The following is an 18,630-nucleotide window of genomic DNA, read 5'->3' on the forward strand; positions in this document are numbered from 1 at the left end:
GTACGAATTATGGGACCTGAACATCATGGCACCTTTGTTCCTAGAAGGCTTGAAAGACATCCACGGTTGCTAAGAGAGTTGGAAACAACCCAGCCTTTCCCCCTAGTCCCATTTCAACTAGAGATGAGCAGGGATCTTTAAGGATTTAGGTATTATAGTAAGAGAGCCTTAAGGCTCATTTTAGAAACTGTCAGCATCACCCTATGCCAGTCTTACTTGGGAAATTTTCAAAAAAATATCTTGGCATCATCCATAAATCCAGATTCAGCTAGTCTAGTGTAAAATCCAGGCACTATTACTTATAAAATCATCAGGTAATTACAATATGCATCCAAGGTTACTCATGATAGAGCTGAACTATTCTCTGTATTTAAGAAGATACTTTTAGGAATTGTTACACACAGCACAGTGAGAAGGAGATAAAGAGAAATTTGAATCACTAAAAATGGTTGAAGGACTTTTAAGGGAAACTGAGAGGAAGTCGAGGTGTTTCTTGGCATACTCCACATAACCCTAGCATAAGCTGAAATACCACAGGTAAAAAGTACACTTTCTACACTTAATATCAGTGTGTGGCCTAGCCTACTTTAAACATACTCAGAGCACTGAACAGTCAGGCAAAACCCTCTAACATATGGCATATTTTATAAAGTATTTAACACCTGAAATTTTTTTAACTACTAAAGATGAAAAGCAAAATGCTTTCTAGGCTAATCTTTCATATCACTGCATTAAGTCAAACATGGAACTATCCTAAATTGGGCATTATTTGTAATCCAAATTGATACAGTATTAACATCGTACTTCTCTGAGCAGGTCTATTACAGAAAGAAGCTTCTGATGTGAACATCAACAGGCTTCTGAGAGGAAAGTCCTGAGATGGGAGCCCAGTGGGGAGAGGACTAGAACCAGAGGTGTCTGCGAGCTGGTCCTTGAACAGGAGGAGGGATGGCATTTGTGATCCTTAGGACAAAGTAAGAGCCACACGAGAGAAATGAAGTACCCATCAATGGGGTTTGTGATCATACTGTTTCTAGGTCCCAGGCCACCATAACCTGTTGTCCATATCTCACCTAACCCTGGCTCTGTTTTAGTATTTTAGCTATCAACCTATTTACACAATCAAAATTCAAGCTAACTGAACCTAACCGTCCCCTAGATTTTGATCAACTGCTAAACTGAAGCTAAGTACAGCTTACTGACATTCTTCCAGGTTCTTGATCACAAATGCCACTTCCACCTGTCATCTTACTTATTTGGAAAACAGGAGAAAATTTAATGGATTTAAAACTAACAAAAGGGTCGGGGAGCTCAGTGATAGAGTGCCTGCCTAGCAAGCACAAGGCCCTGGGTTCGATCCTTGGGTTCGATCCTCAGCTCCACATACAAACAACAATAACAACAAAAAACTAACAAAAGAGAGCAAAACAAAACCAGTTGTAACTAGGACCCAAGCATCTAATTTAAAAACTCATTCTTTTACTGTCGTGTAATTCCACTAATACTAAATCCAGTATCTAATAATCATGGCAAATAGATTAAAAAATGCCTAAGACATGAACTGTGAGAAAGAGATGTTCAGTTTTGAGAAAATAAGGCAGAAGTGGTTTGACAAGTGTTCATTTATTGATTGGTGGGAATACAGCCCATTAGAACACATGGCATGCATTGGAAGAAGACCGAATTAACCGTGCACTGTGGCCATTCTGTAAACCTGCTGGGAGCCTGCAAGGCAGTGTAGATGGTACCCACCCACGGATGTGACAGGTGTGACTTAGCTACCTATGGCGGCTAAGATTCCAGGAGTACATCCTTATGGAGCGTATTTACCTTTTATTAGTCGGAATTACATCAGAAGAGGGAAGCTCAGTCGGCGCCCTACTCTTAAACTTAAGACTGAGGAGTTACTTGGAATCATTTACATAACCCATCATCCAAATCATGTTAATGCAAATTTTAACCCAATTTCCCCTTTATAAATTTTTATCTATCAATTCATACCCCTCAGAATCAGAAGCACTGTGTGGATTTAGAAGATTAATAGCAAACGTAAATTTCTACAACTGTTGCACTATCCTAGATTTTTAAGTCATATGGCCAATTTCTCCTTTAGATGTTTGCTATAACATGTATATAATAAATTAAATAATTCCAGTGACATTTAAAAGGACAAAATATAAAGTTGATGGAGTATCAGACCATAATTAAAAACTATATAATCATATATGATTTATGTAATACAGTGATTGTACCCTACAGTACAATAAAATGTCTTCCCAACTAAAGAGTGACATGCCATGTATTTTCTCAAAATTTTGTACTGAGTATTTTTATTAAAGGGACATCGATGTCGCTTGATGTTCAAGTTACACCTACTGCTTCTTATGGTAATGGGAAGAAAAACCATGAAGACGGAAAAAAGCTACTCCACCCAGCGGGAAGTCAAGGGATGGTTCTGGGTTTTTGTTCTTTTGCAGAGGCAGTCTTGTCTTCTCATGAACATTTTCCCTTCTTCATGCTCCAGGGGCACTTGGTCACGGCCTGCAGCGCTGGACGAATCGAGGGTACAAGCACACATCTCGGATGTGATACCTGTTCAGAATCCAACTTAGGAATCTTTCCAAACCCAAGCCATAGCCTCCATGAGGACATGTACCATATTTTCTCTGTCAAATAAATGAGAAGAAAGAGAAAGAATGTATGCTTACTTTAAAACTATAACCAATCATGTTTAAATTACTACAGTGAGCTAACTTCCACAATGTAACGGTTAACTCCCTGTAGTAATAACTCAAATCTGCATGCCTTCATAAACTATGCAGAGGCTAGTTCAGTATAAAAATACATCAGGGATGTAGAGCCACCCTGAAAGGAAGAGATGATTTCCACCTTTCAAACTAATTACCCTGATTTATCAGAGGAGAATGAAGAATAGTATTAGATATTGGTAGGACCTAATAATGTATTTAAAAACTGCAGCAGGAGCTAACAAGGTAAGGGGGCTCAGCAGTTAAGAGTACTGGCTGTTTTTCCAGAGGGCCTGGGTTCAAATTCCAGCACCCACATGGTAGCTCACTACTAACTGTAATGGCAGCTCCAGGAGAACTGAAGTCTTCTCCTGGCCTCGGGGGCACTGCACGTGAAGCATACATGTGGGCAAAACACGCACACACATCAAAAAACCAACAAATCAAACAACCTGCAGTGGGTGAAGAACTTTAGAAATGAAACTGACTTACAACTTGGCAACAGCCTGCTGGGCGGTGGTGATGCACGCCTTTAATCCCAGCACTCGGGAGGCAGAGCCAGGTGGATCTCTGTGAGTTCGAGGCCAGCCTGGGCTACAGAGTGAGATGCAGGACATGCACCAAAACTACACGGAGAAACCCTGTCTCGAAAAACCAAAAATAACAAAAGGGCAATATCTAAATGCTACAATGAAGCAAACACAGCTGGCCTGAACACTCATGGGATTCTGCCCTCTAATGCAATGCAATACACTTCAATGCCTGCACAAAGCATCCCAGTGAGAAAACTTGAAGGGGTTTAAACAATTGTTCTTACCTGATCTGTGTACCAGTAATAAGGAGCAGGGTCAATTCCTTCCCTTTTATAGCCTTCTAGAATTTCTTCGCTATCCCAAGTGCGCATCGAACCACCCACTATCTCACCAACATTGGGCATCAACACGTCCACCTTTAAATAAGAAGTCCAAAAGCAAATAAAAAAAAAAAATCACAATTACCGCCAGTCTATCAGACATGATTGCAAGGCTTTAAGGAAAACTACAATTAAGCTCCTACCTTGAAAGGAAGCCCCGTGACTATGCAAAATTCAAGTATTACTCAAATTCTTTTACCAGAAATGTCAACCCTGACCGGGGAGGTAGACTTTTTTACTTTAATTACTGTCATTCTCGATTTATGAAACACTTGCCATCAGCTATCTATATCTCATCCCAAATGACAGTTCCCAGTCCCTTAAAAGAGCAAATTTTCTAATACTCATGGAATCGTAAACTGACAGATTCAGTAAGTCGAGGATCCTCAGGACATCGCTGCATATAGAAGGACTTGATCTCCACCGGAAACCGACACAGCAGGATTGGTTCATTAATGGTGTCCGTCATCAGTCTCTCGGGAGCTTCGGGAATGTCCTGAGGTAAACCAGACCTCATTAACATTTAAAACTGCAAACAGAAAGCAGCTCTTCAGCCACCGGTCAGCCCTCGCTATGCTCCTACAGCTCAGCAGAGAACAGAGACCAAAACTCTCACACATGCATACAGGAGCAATTTCTTTTCAAGAGGAATAAAACCTACCATGGCTATCAAGTGAACTGTAGGGAGATCTGCTTCTTTTAACACAGCCCACGAAATGTGCTGAGTGCTGCTAGCAAATGACCCCAACGTCCAGACATCTCTCAGCTCTGACAAGATACTGCTTGGCTGGGCTGAAGAGATAGCCCAGAGGTTAAGAGCACTGGAAAGGTCCAGAGGTCAATTCCAAGCAACCACATGGTGGCTCCCAACCATCTATATGAGATCTGGTGCCCTCTTCTGGCCTGAAGGAATGCATACAGGCAGAACACTGTACACATAATAAATAAGATCCAAGCTGTCAAGTGAATACGGCCCACTTAGTCCCCAGAGCAGAAGACAAGCAGTGTATGCTCCAGGACATCACTGATCTGCAGAGTCCTGATGACACGCACCTTTAAATTGTTATCTACACTCCTTTCCTGTCACAAAAATCACTTGTTCAGTGGTACAAACAGTCATAAAATAAATAACCGACATCAAGTTTGTAAGTGCTATCATACCTGCAAAACCAGGAAGTATTAGACTGTGATAAACCACACACACACACACACACACACACACACACACACACACACACACACCCCCCAGTGTGCTAGGACTAGTGAAATACACAGGTCTGAATCAGGTATAGCTGACACTCCCTGTGCATGCTCGGCTCCTAGCCAGGGAGGCTGGAGAATGAGTTGGCCAAGGAACGATGACGCAGGCGGAAAGGGTGCTGTGTGAAAGAAGGAAGGAACGCCAGCTAATGTTTACAACTGCACCAAAAGGGCGGTGTTCCAAAGTTCACTATAGCATGAATCCAGATCCTCCTAAGAGGTCGTTTCTGCTATTACTGTTGACTTGAGGACCAGTCGAGGCACCCAGCATCAAGGAGCACCATCCACAACCTGCTTAAGCACATAGCGCCCTCCGAAGCATCAAGAAAGGGCTACATACGTCTCCAAATTCATAGAGCGTCCCATCTTCTTTCTTTACATCATGCTCCCTCAGCCACTCGATAGCATCCGAGTAGTTCATCCGTCTGAAAGGCCGTTTAGGGGGTTTAAAGTTCTAGAGGAAAAAGGAGAAAAAAAACCCGTGTATGAAAGGAAAGCACCCAGACTAAAATGTCTACTAAGAAACAAAAAAGGGGGGCTGGAGAGACAGTGGTTAAAATATGGGCTGCTCTTCCAGAGGACCGGGGTGTGATTCCCAGCACCTACAAGGCAGCTCACGGCCACCTGTGACTCCAGTTCCAGGAGTTCCAACATCCTCGCCTGGCTTCCAGAGGCATGCATGCATGTGGTGCTCAGACATACGAGCAGGCACAGCACCCAGTACATAAAACAAAATAAGCGTGCAGGTAGGGGATGGGGGTCGGCACTGGAGACGCCTCAGCAGGCGAGGCCTTTGCCAAGTGAGCTGGAGAACCAGGGTCTGACCGGGGAACCAAGGAAGAGGTGAGAGAGAACCAATTCCACAGAGCTGTTCTCTGCCTTTCACATCCTGTCATGGTACGAGCAGGCCCTCACACACCATAAACACATACAGAATAATAAATTCTTTAAAAAAAGAGAAAACTTTAATCCCAGTACTTGGGAGGCAGAGCCAGGCGGATCTCTGTAAGTTCGAGGCCAACCTGGTCTACAGAGTGAGATCCAGGACAGGCACCAAAACTACGCAGAGAAACCTTGTCTTGAAACAAAACAAAAAAACAAACAACAACGACAAAAAAACAAAAACACAACATCATCATCAACAACAACAAAAAAACCAGTCCTATAGATCATTAATATGAAAGGGATGAAGAAGTACTTACAGACCGCCACTTCTATAAAACTAGAATACAGTTATTGGCAATTACCAATATTAACTAACTTTAAGTCTTCAAAACATTACCTACAAAAATTGAGTAATTCTGTCCTCTATCAAGACTGGAATCCTTTCATTTCGAGAAAACACTACACCTACCGGGTTGAGATCATACACTATGCTTGCCACTGGTGACTTCAAGACTCTGTCCACCACATCACACACCAGGTCCTCTAAGCGGTTCAGGAGGTCCTCAAAGGTCAGGAAGGGACACTCGGCTTCCACGTGAGTGAATCTGAAGAAGAGACACAGCTGAGCACTGCTCTTCTTTTAGACATGTTCTCTCAAGCCAAGGTCTGGGCCTGGGGGAACTGTCCATAAAGGAACCAATGCCTTGCTCTCGAACGCTCACTGAGTGAGTGGTCAAGGAAAAATCAGAGAATGGACTTTGGCTGTGGCTTAAGGAGCCAACTGCCTTTTCTTGCTTCTTAGGCAGGGTTTTGTAGCCCAGGCTGGCCTTGAACTTCTGATTCTCTTGCCTCCACCTCCCAACTGGGATTACTGGCATGTAACCATGCCCTCTACTTTTATGTGGACAGAACCCAGAGCCTTATGTATGCTAAGCATACACTCTATCAGCTGAACTTTACCCCCAACCCGAAGGGCCGCTTAGCTGGGACAATGACAATTTCGTACTCAGCCAGGTGCCTCCGTGTTCTGGACTGTTCGGCCCTGTATGACTGGGCAATACAGAAAACATCCCCCAGGGCCGGAAGGCAGGTCTCCAGGTACAACTGGGAAGACTGGGTCAAAAACGCTTCTTCCCCAAAATAGTCGAGCTTGAAGAGCGTGGCCCCACCTTCCACCTGCGTCTGCACCAGTGTTGGAGTGGTAACCTGTGAGGGCGAGAAGGAGCAAACAGGTCTGCTGTGGCCGTCCCTCCTCCAAACAGCAAGGGTTATCTACCACTTGCGAAAGATGACCTGTAACGGGCACTTACTTCGCAGTACCCCCTGTCAAAGAAGTGATCCCGAAAGCACCTGGTGATCATGGAGCGTGCCTTCAAGATTTTGGACATGTTCTCTCCTCGGATCATCATGTGCCGGTTGTTGAGCTGGACATCTACGTCAGACTCCTCATTGATCAGGTTATCAGCCCCTCCAGCTGGGGCCAGCCCCACCAGTTCCCAGAAGTCACAGCTCAGCTCATGGCCTCCTGGAGCCTGTGGTTTTAAAAAGCAGGGGGGAGACACAGAGGGTGTGAGGACAGACACGAAACTGACAGTACTGAAGATCTTCTGCCCAAATGTTCGGTGAGGTGTTATTGTAGGAACATCATTAGTAGTTTCAGCCTCCAAAATTAGAGACCCAGTCATTCAGTGTTATAATTTTACATTTACTACTTCTTTCCATATAAACACACACACACACACACACACACACACACACACACACACACTTTATAAACAAGAAGACACATACTAAGAATTAAATAATCTCTAATTCCATGACCTGGAGTAATCACTTACATCTATTACCATCATGGTTTATTTTCCTAGCATTGGCCTAAACAGTTAGTCAACACACTTATTCATATTCTAAAACTTCCATGTGGAGCTTAAGAGCTAGCTCAGTGGCTAAGAGTGCACACTGTCCTTCCAGGAGGACCTGAGTCCAGTTCCTAGCACCTACAGAGTGGCTCCCGACTGCCCTTAACTCCAGCTGGAGAGGGTCTGACACCTCTGGTTTCTGAGGGAATCTGCACTCGTGTGCACATAGCACACACCAACACACACATATACATAACTGAAGTAATACAAAATGAAGTCTTAAATTTAAACGGAAATGTTTTACTAAAAGCTGCTTATCTATTGGTCTACTTGGAAAAAGATAATCAAAATTTCCCCTGCTGACTCCACAGACAGTAATTCCTGCTAAAAGCCTCAGCTCATGGAACATGTAATTATCTTGTTGCCAAATGCTGGGCAGCAAGTAACACCATGACAACCACTCCAGGTGCAATCCCATCACTTCAAGGACAGCTCGGTGAACTTCACTCAGACACTCCTTTCTATTACAGGGCAGGCTTTTCCAGGAACTCTGGGACCAGGAGTATTTGCTCCCTCTTGTGGTTAATACGCTGCATTTGTAGGTTTCTTTCCCAGACAACAATTATGACAGTTGTTATTTGAACTGTAATTACCAACAGGTAACTGTTAGAAGAATAGGTTATCTGCCCTTAGCTAAAGCACAAATACATCCTTATGTTCATTTTTTTCTCTTTCTTTCTACTTTCTTTTTTAAAACATACTACCAATTCCTGTTCAAAGGGTTTCAGTTTAGACTTGTGTTTTCTGAAATTCTGAGTGCTCAAGCTTTTAGATTTTATTCCCACCTAACTGAAGTTATCTCCATACCCACAGCGAAGTGGCCCCGCAGCTAACCAGGAGGATTAGTAAGGAATGAAATTGAAAAGCTAAGTTCCTTTTTGTTGTTTGAGGCAGGGTCTCACTCTGTAGTTCTAGCTGTCCTGTAGAGCACGCTGACTTCAAATCCACAGGAATCTACCTGCCTCTGTGTGCTGGGATTAAAAGGATGTGGGCCGCCTCTTTATTTTGATTTGACTATGAGTCCTGTTCCCTCTCAAAGTCACAGTGACGTTTACATGCTGTTGCAGCAGCAAGGGGGCTTGTTCAGGTCGGGAGACCCCCATGAATGAGCTCCATCAGTACCTCAGAGGTGAGTAAGCCGCTAGTGATCACCATATTTGTCACACACACAAGCCAGTTCAGCCCCATCCCAAGCTACTGAATGCATCCTTTAGCCTTGATGTACTTAGTAGTGGGATGTCACAGCAAGAGAGCCAATACCAAAAGGAGCTCCTCTATTGTGGACTCCCCAACCTCCAGAACTAAAAGAAAATTTCCTTTTTTTTTTTTTCCATAAATTTCCCAGTCTATGAGACTCTATTATAGCTACAAAAAGCAGACTAAGACAAAAATGTTAGCATACATATTTTACTGGAAAAGGACACTACGGTACTTCACACTTGTGTATTTATATGCCAAACACCAAAGGCACCAATAGACATTGGGGAACAAACTAGTTAATACCCATTACTTCACTCCCTGAGTTCACCTCACTCACCTGCTTGCCCTTGGGAGTTAGGTTTAAGGTTCCATACACCGCCACACTGCTCTCCGTGGACAACACCACTCCATTGTAACACTGGCACTGTAAACATGTCAAAGGTCACATTAGGCTACTTATGCTGATAATCACTATTCTAATAAAGTTAAGGGAATTATTCACAAACAAGTGATTTGGTCAAATATTTGTGAAGTCAGTATTAAGACAGACAGACAGACAGAGGGAGAGAGTGAGCGAGCACGAGCACTATTTCTGGAGGAGGCAGAAGTATCAATGTACCCGTGCACCACATAATGTTTGTATTAGCAACAGAGCGGTACCTGTTCCCTATTAGGTAACTCATTGTCTACTGATATCACAGCAAAGTACACCCTGATAGTGCTCAATGAGATAGCTTACTGATGTAATTCTTAGACTCTGGTGCCATCATTCAGTAACATGGCTATATAAAAACATATTTAAGTCCCCTTTCTATGAATACATAAGCACAAAAGACACTGGTCCCATTCCATAGCCACACAGTTCATCTGACTTGCACGGACAGAGACCCTCTGCTCTATGATGACCAGTACATGCTAAGTCATTAAGAGAAACGTGATGGGCAATCTGACAGCGGCGGGACAAGGCTGCTTCCACCTAAAGCTACTGATCACAAAGACAAGTGAGCATCGTGTGCCTCTTGACACACCAAGAATAGAGCTCTGTACATGAAGTAGTCACGTGAGGAGCAAAAATAAAGACTAACAAAACCAAACATCATCAGACCCGACTTCCGTCACAAGACAGCACAGCCAGAAGCTCACTGGCGACACTGTGGCAGGAATTAACCAAGCTCCTGACGGGAGACGCCCCAGCATCTCAGGGCTTTCCCCCCACAAATAAACTGGGGGCAGAAAGAAAGGTAGTGAGCGACAAGGGGACACTGTTAAGAATATGACATCCAGGGAAAAAGCCAGGACCCACCATGAACTGGTGGTCACTCAGGCCAGGCCACACTCTCTACATGGTTCTGGTTTCTTATTTCAGAAAATTTTCATGACAAAAGGCTTCTCTCTAGCTTTGCTAAAGCGTAATCAGCATTCTTTACGTTTATGATACACGATGGTTTTGACATGGGTATCCACAGTTAATACAGTAAAAACTTAAAGTATGTGTAGAGATCCTAAAATTCTCAAACTTACAATAATGGACCCTATTCAACACAATTTTTCAGTCATAGTAAGATAAAATACTTACCAAATCATCTGACAAGACACACTGAAGATAGCCTGTACCATCTCGCAACACCAGAAACATCAAATTCTTTCCTAGAAATGAGAGACAAAAATTTAGCCCTGGTACCTCATAATCCTCCCACATAAAAGCAGACTCAAGGTCAGTCATTGAAGTTCAGACCTCTCCATGCCCTCTTCCTTTGACACCCCGCCTCCCAAGCCTAGTCTCTGTGTACTTTACGTCCTAACTGTACATGATCCTCAAGATCCACACTTTTGTGGGACAGTAAGTCAGTCTAGAAAAAAGGTCAGGATGAAGTCAATTATAAAAATCAAAACTAAGATGCTGGGCTGAGGAGACAGTATGTGGTTAAATTGCTTGTCATGTAAGTGTGAGGAGATTTCAGATCCCAGAGCCCACGTAAATACCAAGCCAGGTGGGTGTGTAGTACTTCCTCTCCCGTAATCTCAGCCTCCTTAGAAGAGACAGGGGGTCTCCAGAGCAAGCTGGTTAGCTAGGCCAGCTGTATCGGTAAGCTCTGGTTTGAGTGAGAGACCCTGCCTCAAACACACATGGTGGAAGACAGATCCTCTAGAGTTTTAGATATCAATCTCAGGCCTCCACATACATGTCCACACATATGTGTGCCACACACATTCAAACATGCATTCACACACAATACATGTGGGGTGGGAGGAGTAGGGAACCAATTAGTATACTAACTTAAAAAATAAGATACAGATACACACACACACACACACAGGCACACACACACGCGCGCACAAATCAGTGATCACATTCCACATCAGGCAGGATCTGTCCCTCCTTATAACACAAACCTTGTTTCTCATTAAATAATTAAAATTCAATTTGAGGATGATGTACTTATTATACATCTCGGTCACTGTGATTACTAACCATTTAAGTAATATCTAAATCTTCAAACTTTCATAGTCATATTACATGGGAACAAATCTAGGCTATAAATTTTATATCATTCAAAAAGACAGTATACCCCAAATCCAAACAAACCTGGAGAAATGTTTTTATGTCGTTCTTCATCCAAGACCAGGTTTATTTAAGATGGAAAAGAGGGAAAGGGAAAGTACCCCACTCACCTTGCCTACGTAACCTGTGGACCCAGCCGAACACCTTCACTCTTTTGCCTCTATATCCTTCTAGTGCACAAATCTTTACCTGTCGAATTTAAATGACAGCTATCTGAACCGTTTGTCATTTATCACACAGCAACATTTTCACTAATAGAACATGGATCCATAGATTGTAGTAAAGTGTTGAAAACAATCACTGCTGGGTGTGCTGGGAGACACATTTAATCCCAGGACTTGTAAGGCAAAGCCAGATGGATCTTTATGAATTCTAGGCCAGCAAGGGACAGATACATAGGAAGACCTTTTGTCGAAAACAAAAAACAACAAAAAAAACCAAGAACAACAACAAAAAATCCAAACCAACAAACCAAACAAAAACACCCTCTACCACAACAATTAATAAAAAACCAAAACCAAAACCAAAAAAAAAAAATAATAAAATAAAATCACAAATACAAAATTGTCCTTCTCCTGCATGTTCAGAAGCAAATACTTTACTATGCTGGATTAAAAAAAAAAAAAAAGTCCTTTTCTATTAGTGTAAAATTGACAATGAGAGATACCTAAAACTGTTTCAGAAACTATTAAAGAAAATCAGTTAAATGAATTCAGTTTGTCACAAGAGATGTACCTGTCCCCCACAGCAACAACAATCCCAGCCTCTCAAGTCCCTCTGCACACTCACACACCAGGAAACCAAGACAGAGAGGAAAATGCAAAGAGGAACTGGGTGGTGTGTGGAGGTAGTAGAAGGTGACCGATACTTAGGCAGCGAGAACATTAATGGAGCTCAAGCCAACTCACTCCTGGGTCAGCCATCTGTTTGGGTTCCAGAAAAAAAAGCAGGAGCAAACTTTCTTTCCAAGAATCATAAATGCTTCTTATGTATTGTAAAACTTAAGAAAATCACAGATTTCAACCTTTCCACTTTTGGGTGAGGAAACTGATACCACAGAAGGCAAAATCATTTGCCTCAAACTACCCAGCAAAGCCAGGTGGTACTCCACATCTGATGCCCATCAGTCAGAGCAGAATCTACTCATCATTCAATGTCTAATTTCAGCAACAAAATGAACTTCTAAAAGCCGACCTCAGCACTCAGAACACTGTGTCTCTACCCCCCCAAAAGAAAGACAAAACATTAGAACAGAAGATGAGTATGCCTTGCAAACGCAGAGACCTCCCGGACACAGCCATACCCACAGCACCAGAAATGACAGACACTTACACATGCCGGCTCTGGCAGGCTTGGGTCATTTTTAATGGTAATTTTCTTTGCTTCCTCCAGGTTCTTTTCTCTTCGTAAGTTATCTTCTGCCTGATTTTAAAAACAATGCAATTAGTAAACACAGTTTTGGGTGTAGGAACTACAAAAATGTGCACAGTGGCAAATTCCTTAGTCACCTCTTTCTTCTCCCGAGAATCATTCTTCATCTGTTCCCTGTGCCACATCTTTTTAATGTTCTTCATCTGTGACTTAGAAATGACATCCCACCGCTAGAGAGGGACAGAGCATAAAGATATGCATCATCTTCCACACCTCTATGTGCACAGAAAAACTTATCATTCATAAAACATGACCCCAAAAGGTGCTGGCACACCCTACCTCGTTTTCCTTTTGTGAATCCACATAAATGGTGGGAAATGGCTCTTTTCCAACTGTCATCAAAGCCTTGGGGAGAGGGAGAAAGAGAAAAGATTTCTTTAATATTATACAATGCTTAGTAACCAAAACCGTACCTGGATTATGAATCTGAATATGATCAGGATCCTGGAAGAAAGCATCAGGACCAAAGCAACAGGAACACTGGCTGAGCCTCTTTCAGAAGGAGCTGGCTCTAAGAACACCCAGGACACACTTCAGAAAACCCCAAACAGTTCACGCACACAGTAAGCGTGGCCTCCTGTGAGAGCAGGGTCAACCGGACACTGGGACAAGCATGGCCATGCCAGCAAGAGGCATCAGAGAGCAAAAACCCCTTTGCAAACAGTATCTGAAAGGCTAGTGACCCGTAAAGTATCAAAGGAGGGACCTAAGACAGGCAGGTCTGAAACTCTGTCAACAAAATACCAGCCAAGTTACACAGAAGGCCAAGCTCCCTTCAATTTGAAAAACTCTTAGGAGGCTATATATTCTTTCTCACCAATATTGGTGTGTCAGTCACTATTGTATTTCACCCGTGTTTTAAGTTAACATGAAAAATGAATTAAAAATGCTTGTTATGTTTTTATTGATTTAGTGTGTATGTGTGTGTGTTGGCGGGTGTGTGTGTGTGTGTGTGTGTGTGTGTGTGTGTGTGTGTATGTGTGTGTGTTGGCAGGGGTCAGAAGACAACTAGGAGAATCAGCTCCCTCTTTCCAACACGTAGGTCTCAGGGACTGAACTCAGGCTGTCAAGCTTGGCAGACTCACCTTTACCCACTGAGCCATCTCACTGGTCTCTGGCTCAGACCAGTCTTGACCTTGCTGAGTAGCTGAAGGGTGACCTTGAACTCCTGACCCTCCTGCCTTTACTTTCCAAGTGCTGGAATTGCAAGTTCAAGGCATAGAGGCATATCTTAAGAACATCAAGCACTGCCCGAAAAATTCTCCAGTGAGTATATCACACAGGAAAAGAAATGTCTTCTCTCTGGAGATAAAATCTGGAGTTTATAAAACCTGACCTCGGGGATCCTACCAAGCATCTAGTCTTTGCCTGTTTAGTCCCCACTGGGTCTATTGAGCTGTCCTGCTTCAGATGCTCAAAGAGTCACATGTCCTTAACTGTCTGGTCTCATTCTTCAGCTAAAGGCTAGAGGCCGTAAAGTTACAAAGGACAGTCAGTCACTTGGGTTGGGCGTATAAACACCTAGGCCTAGGAGGAAACATTAACAGTTATTTAAGATTAGCTAAGACCCGCCCCACTGCATACATACAACTCCCCACAAACATAAAAGGAACCAAAGGAAGAATTCCAAATCCCAAATTCCTGGAAAATCTCCACCCATCTCCAGAAGAGACACAGAGCACTCAATAACTCCTCCATCCTCCTCCCTCACATTTTAAACCATCCAATCCCCAAGACCCGAGGAGCTAGCTTGCAAGTTTATCTCCTGCTTCTATTCTTCACCATTTTTCCCTTCACTGTTCCAAAACCAAGGGCAGCAGCAACCTTAACCTCCTAGTGTGACTTAGTCCACTTCGCTGCCTGCTATAGAGCAGGGAGGGGTGTGGGAATCTTCTAAAACATCAAGAGCTTAACAGTGAATTATCGTGGGACTATAGTCTGGTACCACATTGATGATGGACTGCAGGTTCAACCATGGCCCCATCAGATCACAGTGGGAAGGATCACTGTGGCTGCCTACATTTTTTGTAAGGACTCTCTACCTCTCATCAACACACAGTTGCATCTGTAGAGCCCTCGGAATTCGCTTCTTTCCTGACAGTGTACACTGATACTCACTTCTTTATGTCAGGATGAAGAGAGCCTATCATGCCTCATAACAGAAGGGCATATCTTGGAACTACAACATTCCTCTTCTGAGGTCACCTAAAGTGTTTTCAGTTTTGGAAAGTCACACAAGACGTCTCAACTGAAAAAGACTTCCCTCTTCAAAGTTAAAAAGCAAGACCCTAGGATGACATATTAAAGTATGACCTGGCCTGACCTAAAGAGAAAACATAGGCTGGGGAAGGGGAGACACTGCCAGCCACCGCCATGACAGAAAAGACATAAGGTACTGGTAAGCCACGAGCCACGTAGTGAAGTATAGATGAATAGAAATAGGTTAATTTAAGATAAAAGATCTAGAAAACAAGAAGCCTGCCACGGCCATACAGTTTGTAAACAATGTAAGTTTCTATATGTTTACTTGATTGGTTCTGAGCAATTATGGGCCTGGCGGGTGAGAGAGATTTGTCCTGACTGTGGGCCAGGCAGGAAAACTCTAACTACACTTCCAGGTTAAGAGGATTTGATGACTGACTGATATTGTCAGGCATCTATAAAAAACAAGAGATGGCCAGATACGGATGCACAGGAAGAGGAGCATCAGGGTCTTGCTCTTCCAAAGAGGAAACATCTAACCTCCCCCCTCCCCCTTTAGAGGGTAGCTGAATTCCAGCATTCTGGTTCAACAGGTCTGTCAGTGAATATATAGCATGGTGGGGACACTTTGGACCACACCTTAACCTGATGGACTTAGTTGTGAGTTGAAGAACTCCTGAGACACGGTCCACTTAGAATGAGCTATCCTCACAGGACGCTCCTAGGCCCGAAATAACAGCACATCGTGGCATTTTTTTCTCTTCAACTTTCAGATTCACGAGTCTGCTTTGAGAAGTGGTCCATGGGTGGTTTGCTGGTATGCCAAGTCTTTTGAGTCTCAAGGTCAAGATGATCTCGGTACCATGATAAATACATCAAGAGATCTCTCTTTAGCCTCAACCAGCCACGAGCTCAGTGTGGTTCAGAGGTAACTTTTACTGTTACAAGAGCTAAAAACCAGAAAAATCTGACCAATTAGAGAGAAAAAGTCCAGAGATGAACACCTTCTGGAGAAAACGAAAGTAATGGCTTTAAATGTTCAAAAAGAAGTTTGGGCTTTGATCTAACACTATTAAATCAACATGTGTGTACACACCCTCTACTTTCCCTTTTGGGAGATTCTTTTCAAACGCTAGCTTCTGAAATAAAGCTATTGGGCTGCGGAGATGGCTCAGTGGATACAGGTGACTGCCACTAGGCATGATGACCTGGGTTTGAGTTTGGTACCCAGCACTCACACAGGGGAAGGACAGAACAAATGGCTCAGGTCATCTCGGGATTCCATATCTATGCAGAGGCACACAAATACTTCCCTCCCCTGCCCCATGAACAATTGTAGTATTTTTTTTTTAAAGCAGGAATGACATGAAATTCTTGACAAGTCAGCCATCACCAAGCGTGGCGCAGTTGCCCTAATAGGTTACCTTTAGGCCTGTTTTAAATGGTTTCTCCTTGGTTCCATCTCCCGTTGCATCGTTTCCTTCCCGATCAGAGACATACAGCTCTGCTGTTTTTTAAAAGATGAAAAGTTACTCATCATTCACCAATAACCCTCAGTCACTTTACAATGCAGCTGCTTCATCCATTTTCTATCTTTGGACACAGAAAAAGCAGCTGAATTGTAAAAGTTCCCACAGTCCGGAAGAAACCAACGTGTTATTTTTCCGATCTCCCTTTTTAACACCATCCCACCTCCTAACACAGTGAATTACAAACATGACTTTTCTGAGTGAACTTTTTCATCGTTCTAATCTGTTAGCCCTTCTCTTTACTTGACTGTACAAACAATAAAGCCAGAGTTTTGAACTTCATCCTATCTTGATTAGATGCTGCACCTTAAAAGCCAGAGTGACCCGGGGAGAATTTATTTCACCTTCCTGTGCTTATTTCTTTATCTATAAAACAAGGAAGCCAAGAGACATCTTACAGGGCTGTATGTACTGAGAATGGAAGAGAACAAGATGTGAACCAGGCATCCCAGTAAACAGCGCACAGATAGCAAATGAAAGCGTCAGTTCCCTCTGCTTTCCAAAACAAACTCAAACTCTGTGGTTAAACCGCAGTGGGCCTCACAACTGCTGAGTTCAGGTGTGACATCGCCTCGGTCTCTAAAATCTTCAATTTTTATTGCTGCAAATCTCAGCAGAAACAAAACAAAACGAGGCTATGCGAAACATAAATAAAAGTCTTAAATCTTTCCCCGAAGATCAACTGGAGAAATTGCATATTTGGAGGTTTCACTAGGTCGGAACGCCTTGCAGAGCGCCAGTCTCGGCGGAATCACGAGACTTTGGCAGTAGGGCAGGGCCAGAGAGGCGGTGGCCGAGGGACCCACAGGGCTGAATCAGAACCGGACCTGGGCCACCGAGTCCGGTGCCCAGGTGGCCCAGGTCTGAGGGTCTGGTGCGAAGGACCAGAATCCCACAAATATCTGGGAGTGCAGCCACGCTGCGCCAAGCACTAAAGGGAGTTCTGGAACTCAGCCGGAACATTTCTGTGCCGGACCACAAGCCGATCCTCACTCACCTAGTACCATCCCTGCGGTCGCCCTGATCACCTCCGAGGACATCGACTCTGCACCACCGCCACCTGGTCACCCCAACGTGCACAGGAGGCTTCCTTGACTGAGGCGTTGCATCATACCATCTAGAGCAGCCGTCGCGGATATGAGTCAGCGGAACGTCGGGCACCCATTGGCTACCGGGGGTGGGCAAGCGACTCGGAGGCCGCCATGTTTGGTCAGGGAGCAGAACACTTCCGGTTCGAAGACGCTGGGCGGGGTGCGTTCTCTGAGCTCCCGAGGCGGAACTGGGTCTCCCAGGGTTGGGTAGTACAGTTGAGGTCAAGCTCCCAGTGTTCCTGGCTTTGCGCCTCGCTGTACGCATTGCAGGTTGTTTCAACCACTATGGAAAAAGGATTTTGGTTGTTTTTTTGTTTTGTTTTATTTTTTAGATTTATTTTCTTTTATGTGTATGAGTGAGTGTTTTGCCGGCATGTATGTACGTGCACCAGGTGCGTCCCTGGTAAAAGAAAAGTCATCGCATCCCTTGGAACCGGAGTTAGGGATGGTTGTTAGCTGAGAAATGAACGAACCCAGGTCCTTCATAAGAGCAACGAGTGCACTTAACCGCTGAGCCCCCAAAAATATACTTTCAAAAAAAGAATAAAGAAATTGTGATGAGCTGGTCACCTACCTGCTTCCCCAATAGAACAACCGTTTATATAGCATTAATTGCATTAATTGATGTACTAATCCACAGATGATTTAAAATATAAGAGGATTTATGTAGTTTTATTGCAGATACTATGCTATTTGATAAAAGGCGTCTGCTAGTTCATTATTTGCAGGGGGCGTGTTAACAATCTCCCTGAGATACCGAGGGACGACCGAACTCCCTGTGTCTAGCAGTGGATCTTTTAAGTCCAGTCAGATTATGAGTATCGTGTCTGCAGGATCGGTTTAGCGCTGGAGTTCAGGAAGCGCTTGGTTAACTCTCCTAGACAGTCTCA

At 43.6% G+C, this 18,630-nt stretch overlaps 1 protein-coding gene across 2 annotated transcripts; it reads right to left on the reverse strand.

Annotated features, from left to right (window-relative positions):
* Nucleotides 1-1,604: 1,604 nt before the first annotated feature.
* On the reverse strand, nt 1,605-17,810 carry Nars1 (asparaginyl-tRNA synthetase 1). Of its 2 annotated transcripts, none has more exons than XM_036205071.1 (15): nt 17,647-17,810; nt 16,545-16,624; nt 13,198-13,263; nt 12,996-13,088; nt 12,820-12,909; nt 11,598-11,676; nt 10,501-10,571; nt 9,262-9,348; nt 7,116-7,337; nt 6,812-7,011; nt 6,275-6,410; nt 5,261-5,374; nt 4,025-4,156; nt 3,565-3,696; nt 1,605-2,666 (listed from the first exon to the last, which is right to left on the reverse strand). In XM_036205071.1, the coding sequence occupies exons 1-15, from the start codon at nt 17,687-17,689 to the stop codon at nt 2,535-2,537; spliced, it is 1,677 nt and encodes a 558-aa protein (XP_036060964.1). In that variant the 5' UTR covers nt 17,690-17,810; the 3' UTR covers nt 1,605-2,534. The 2 variants fall into 2 exon arrangements, with proteins under 2 accessions (XP_036060964.1, XP_036060963.1); XM_036205070.1 differs by having other exon boundaries at nt 16,545-16,627.
* Nucleotides 17,811-18,630: the final 820 nt, after the last annotated feature.

Source organism: Onychomys torridus, chromosome 13, assembly GCF_903995425.1.
Source record: "Onychomys torridus chromosome 13, mOncTor1.1, whole genome shotgun sequence".
Classification (NCBI taxonomy): Eukaryota; Metazoa; Chordata; class Mammalia; order Rodentia; family Cricetidae; genus Onychomys; species Onychomys torridus.

Bases quoted from the DNA above. Each gene is read 5' to 3' on its own strand.
- Nars1 (XM_036205070.1), bottom strand. From the start codon at position 17,689: ATGTCCTCGGAGGTGATCAGGGCGACCGCAGGGATGGTACTAG. The intron at 16,628-17,646 runs GTGAGTGAGGAT...TTTAAAAAACAG, and splicing joins GACCGCAGGGATGGTACTAG to CAGAGCTGTATGTCTCTGAT. The intron at 7,338-9,261 runs GTGAGTGAGGTG...TTAAAACCACAG, and splicing joins TAACTCCCAAGGGCAAGCAG to GCTCCAGGAGGCCATGAGCT.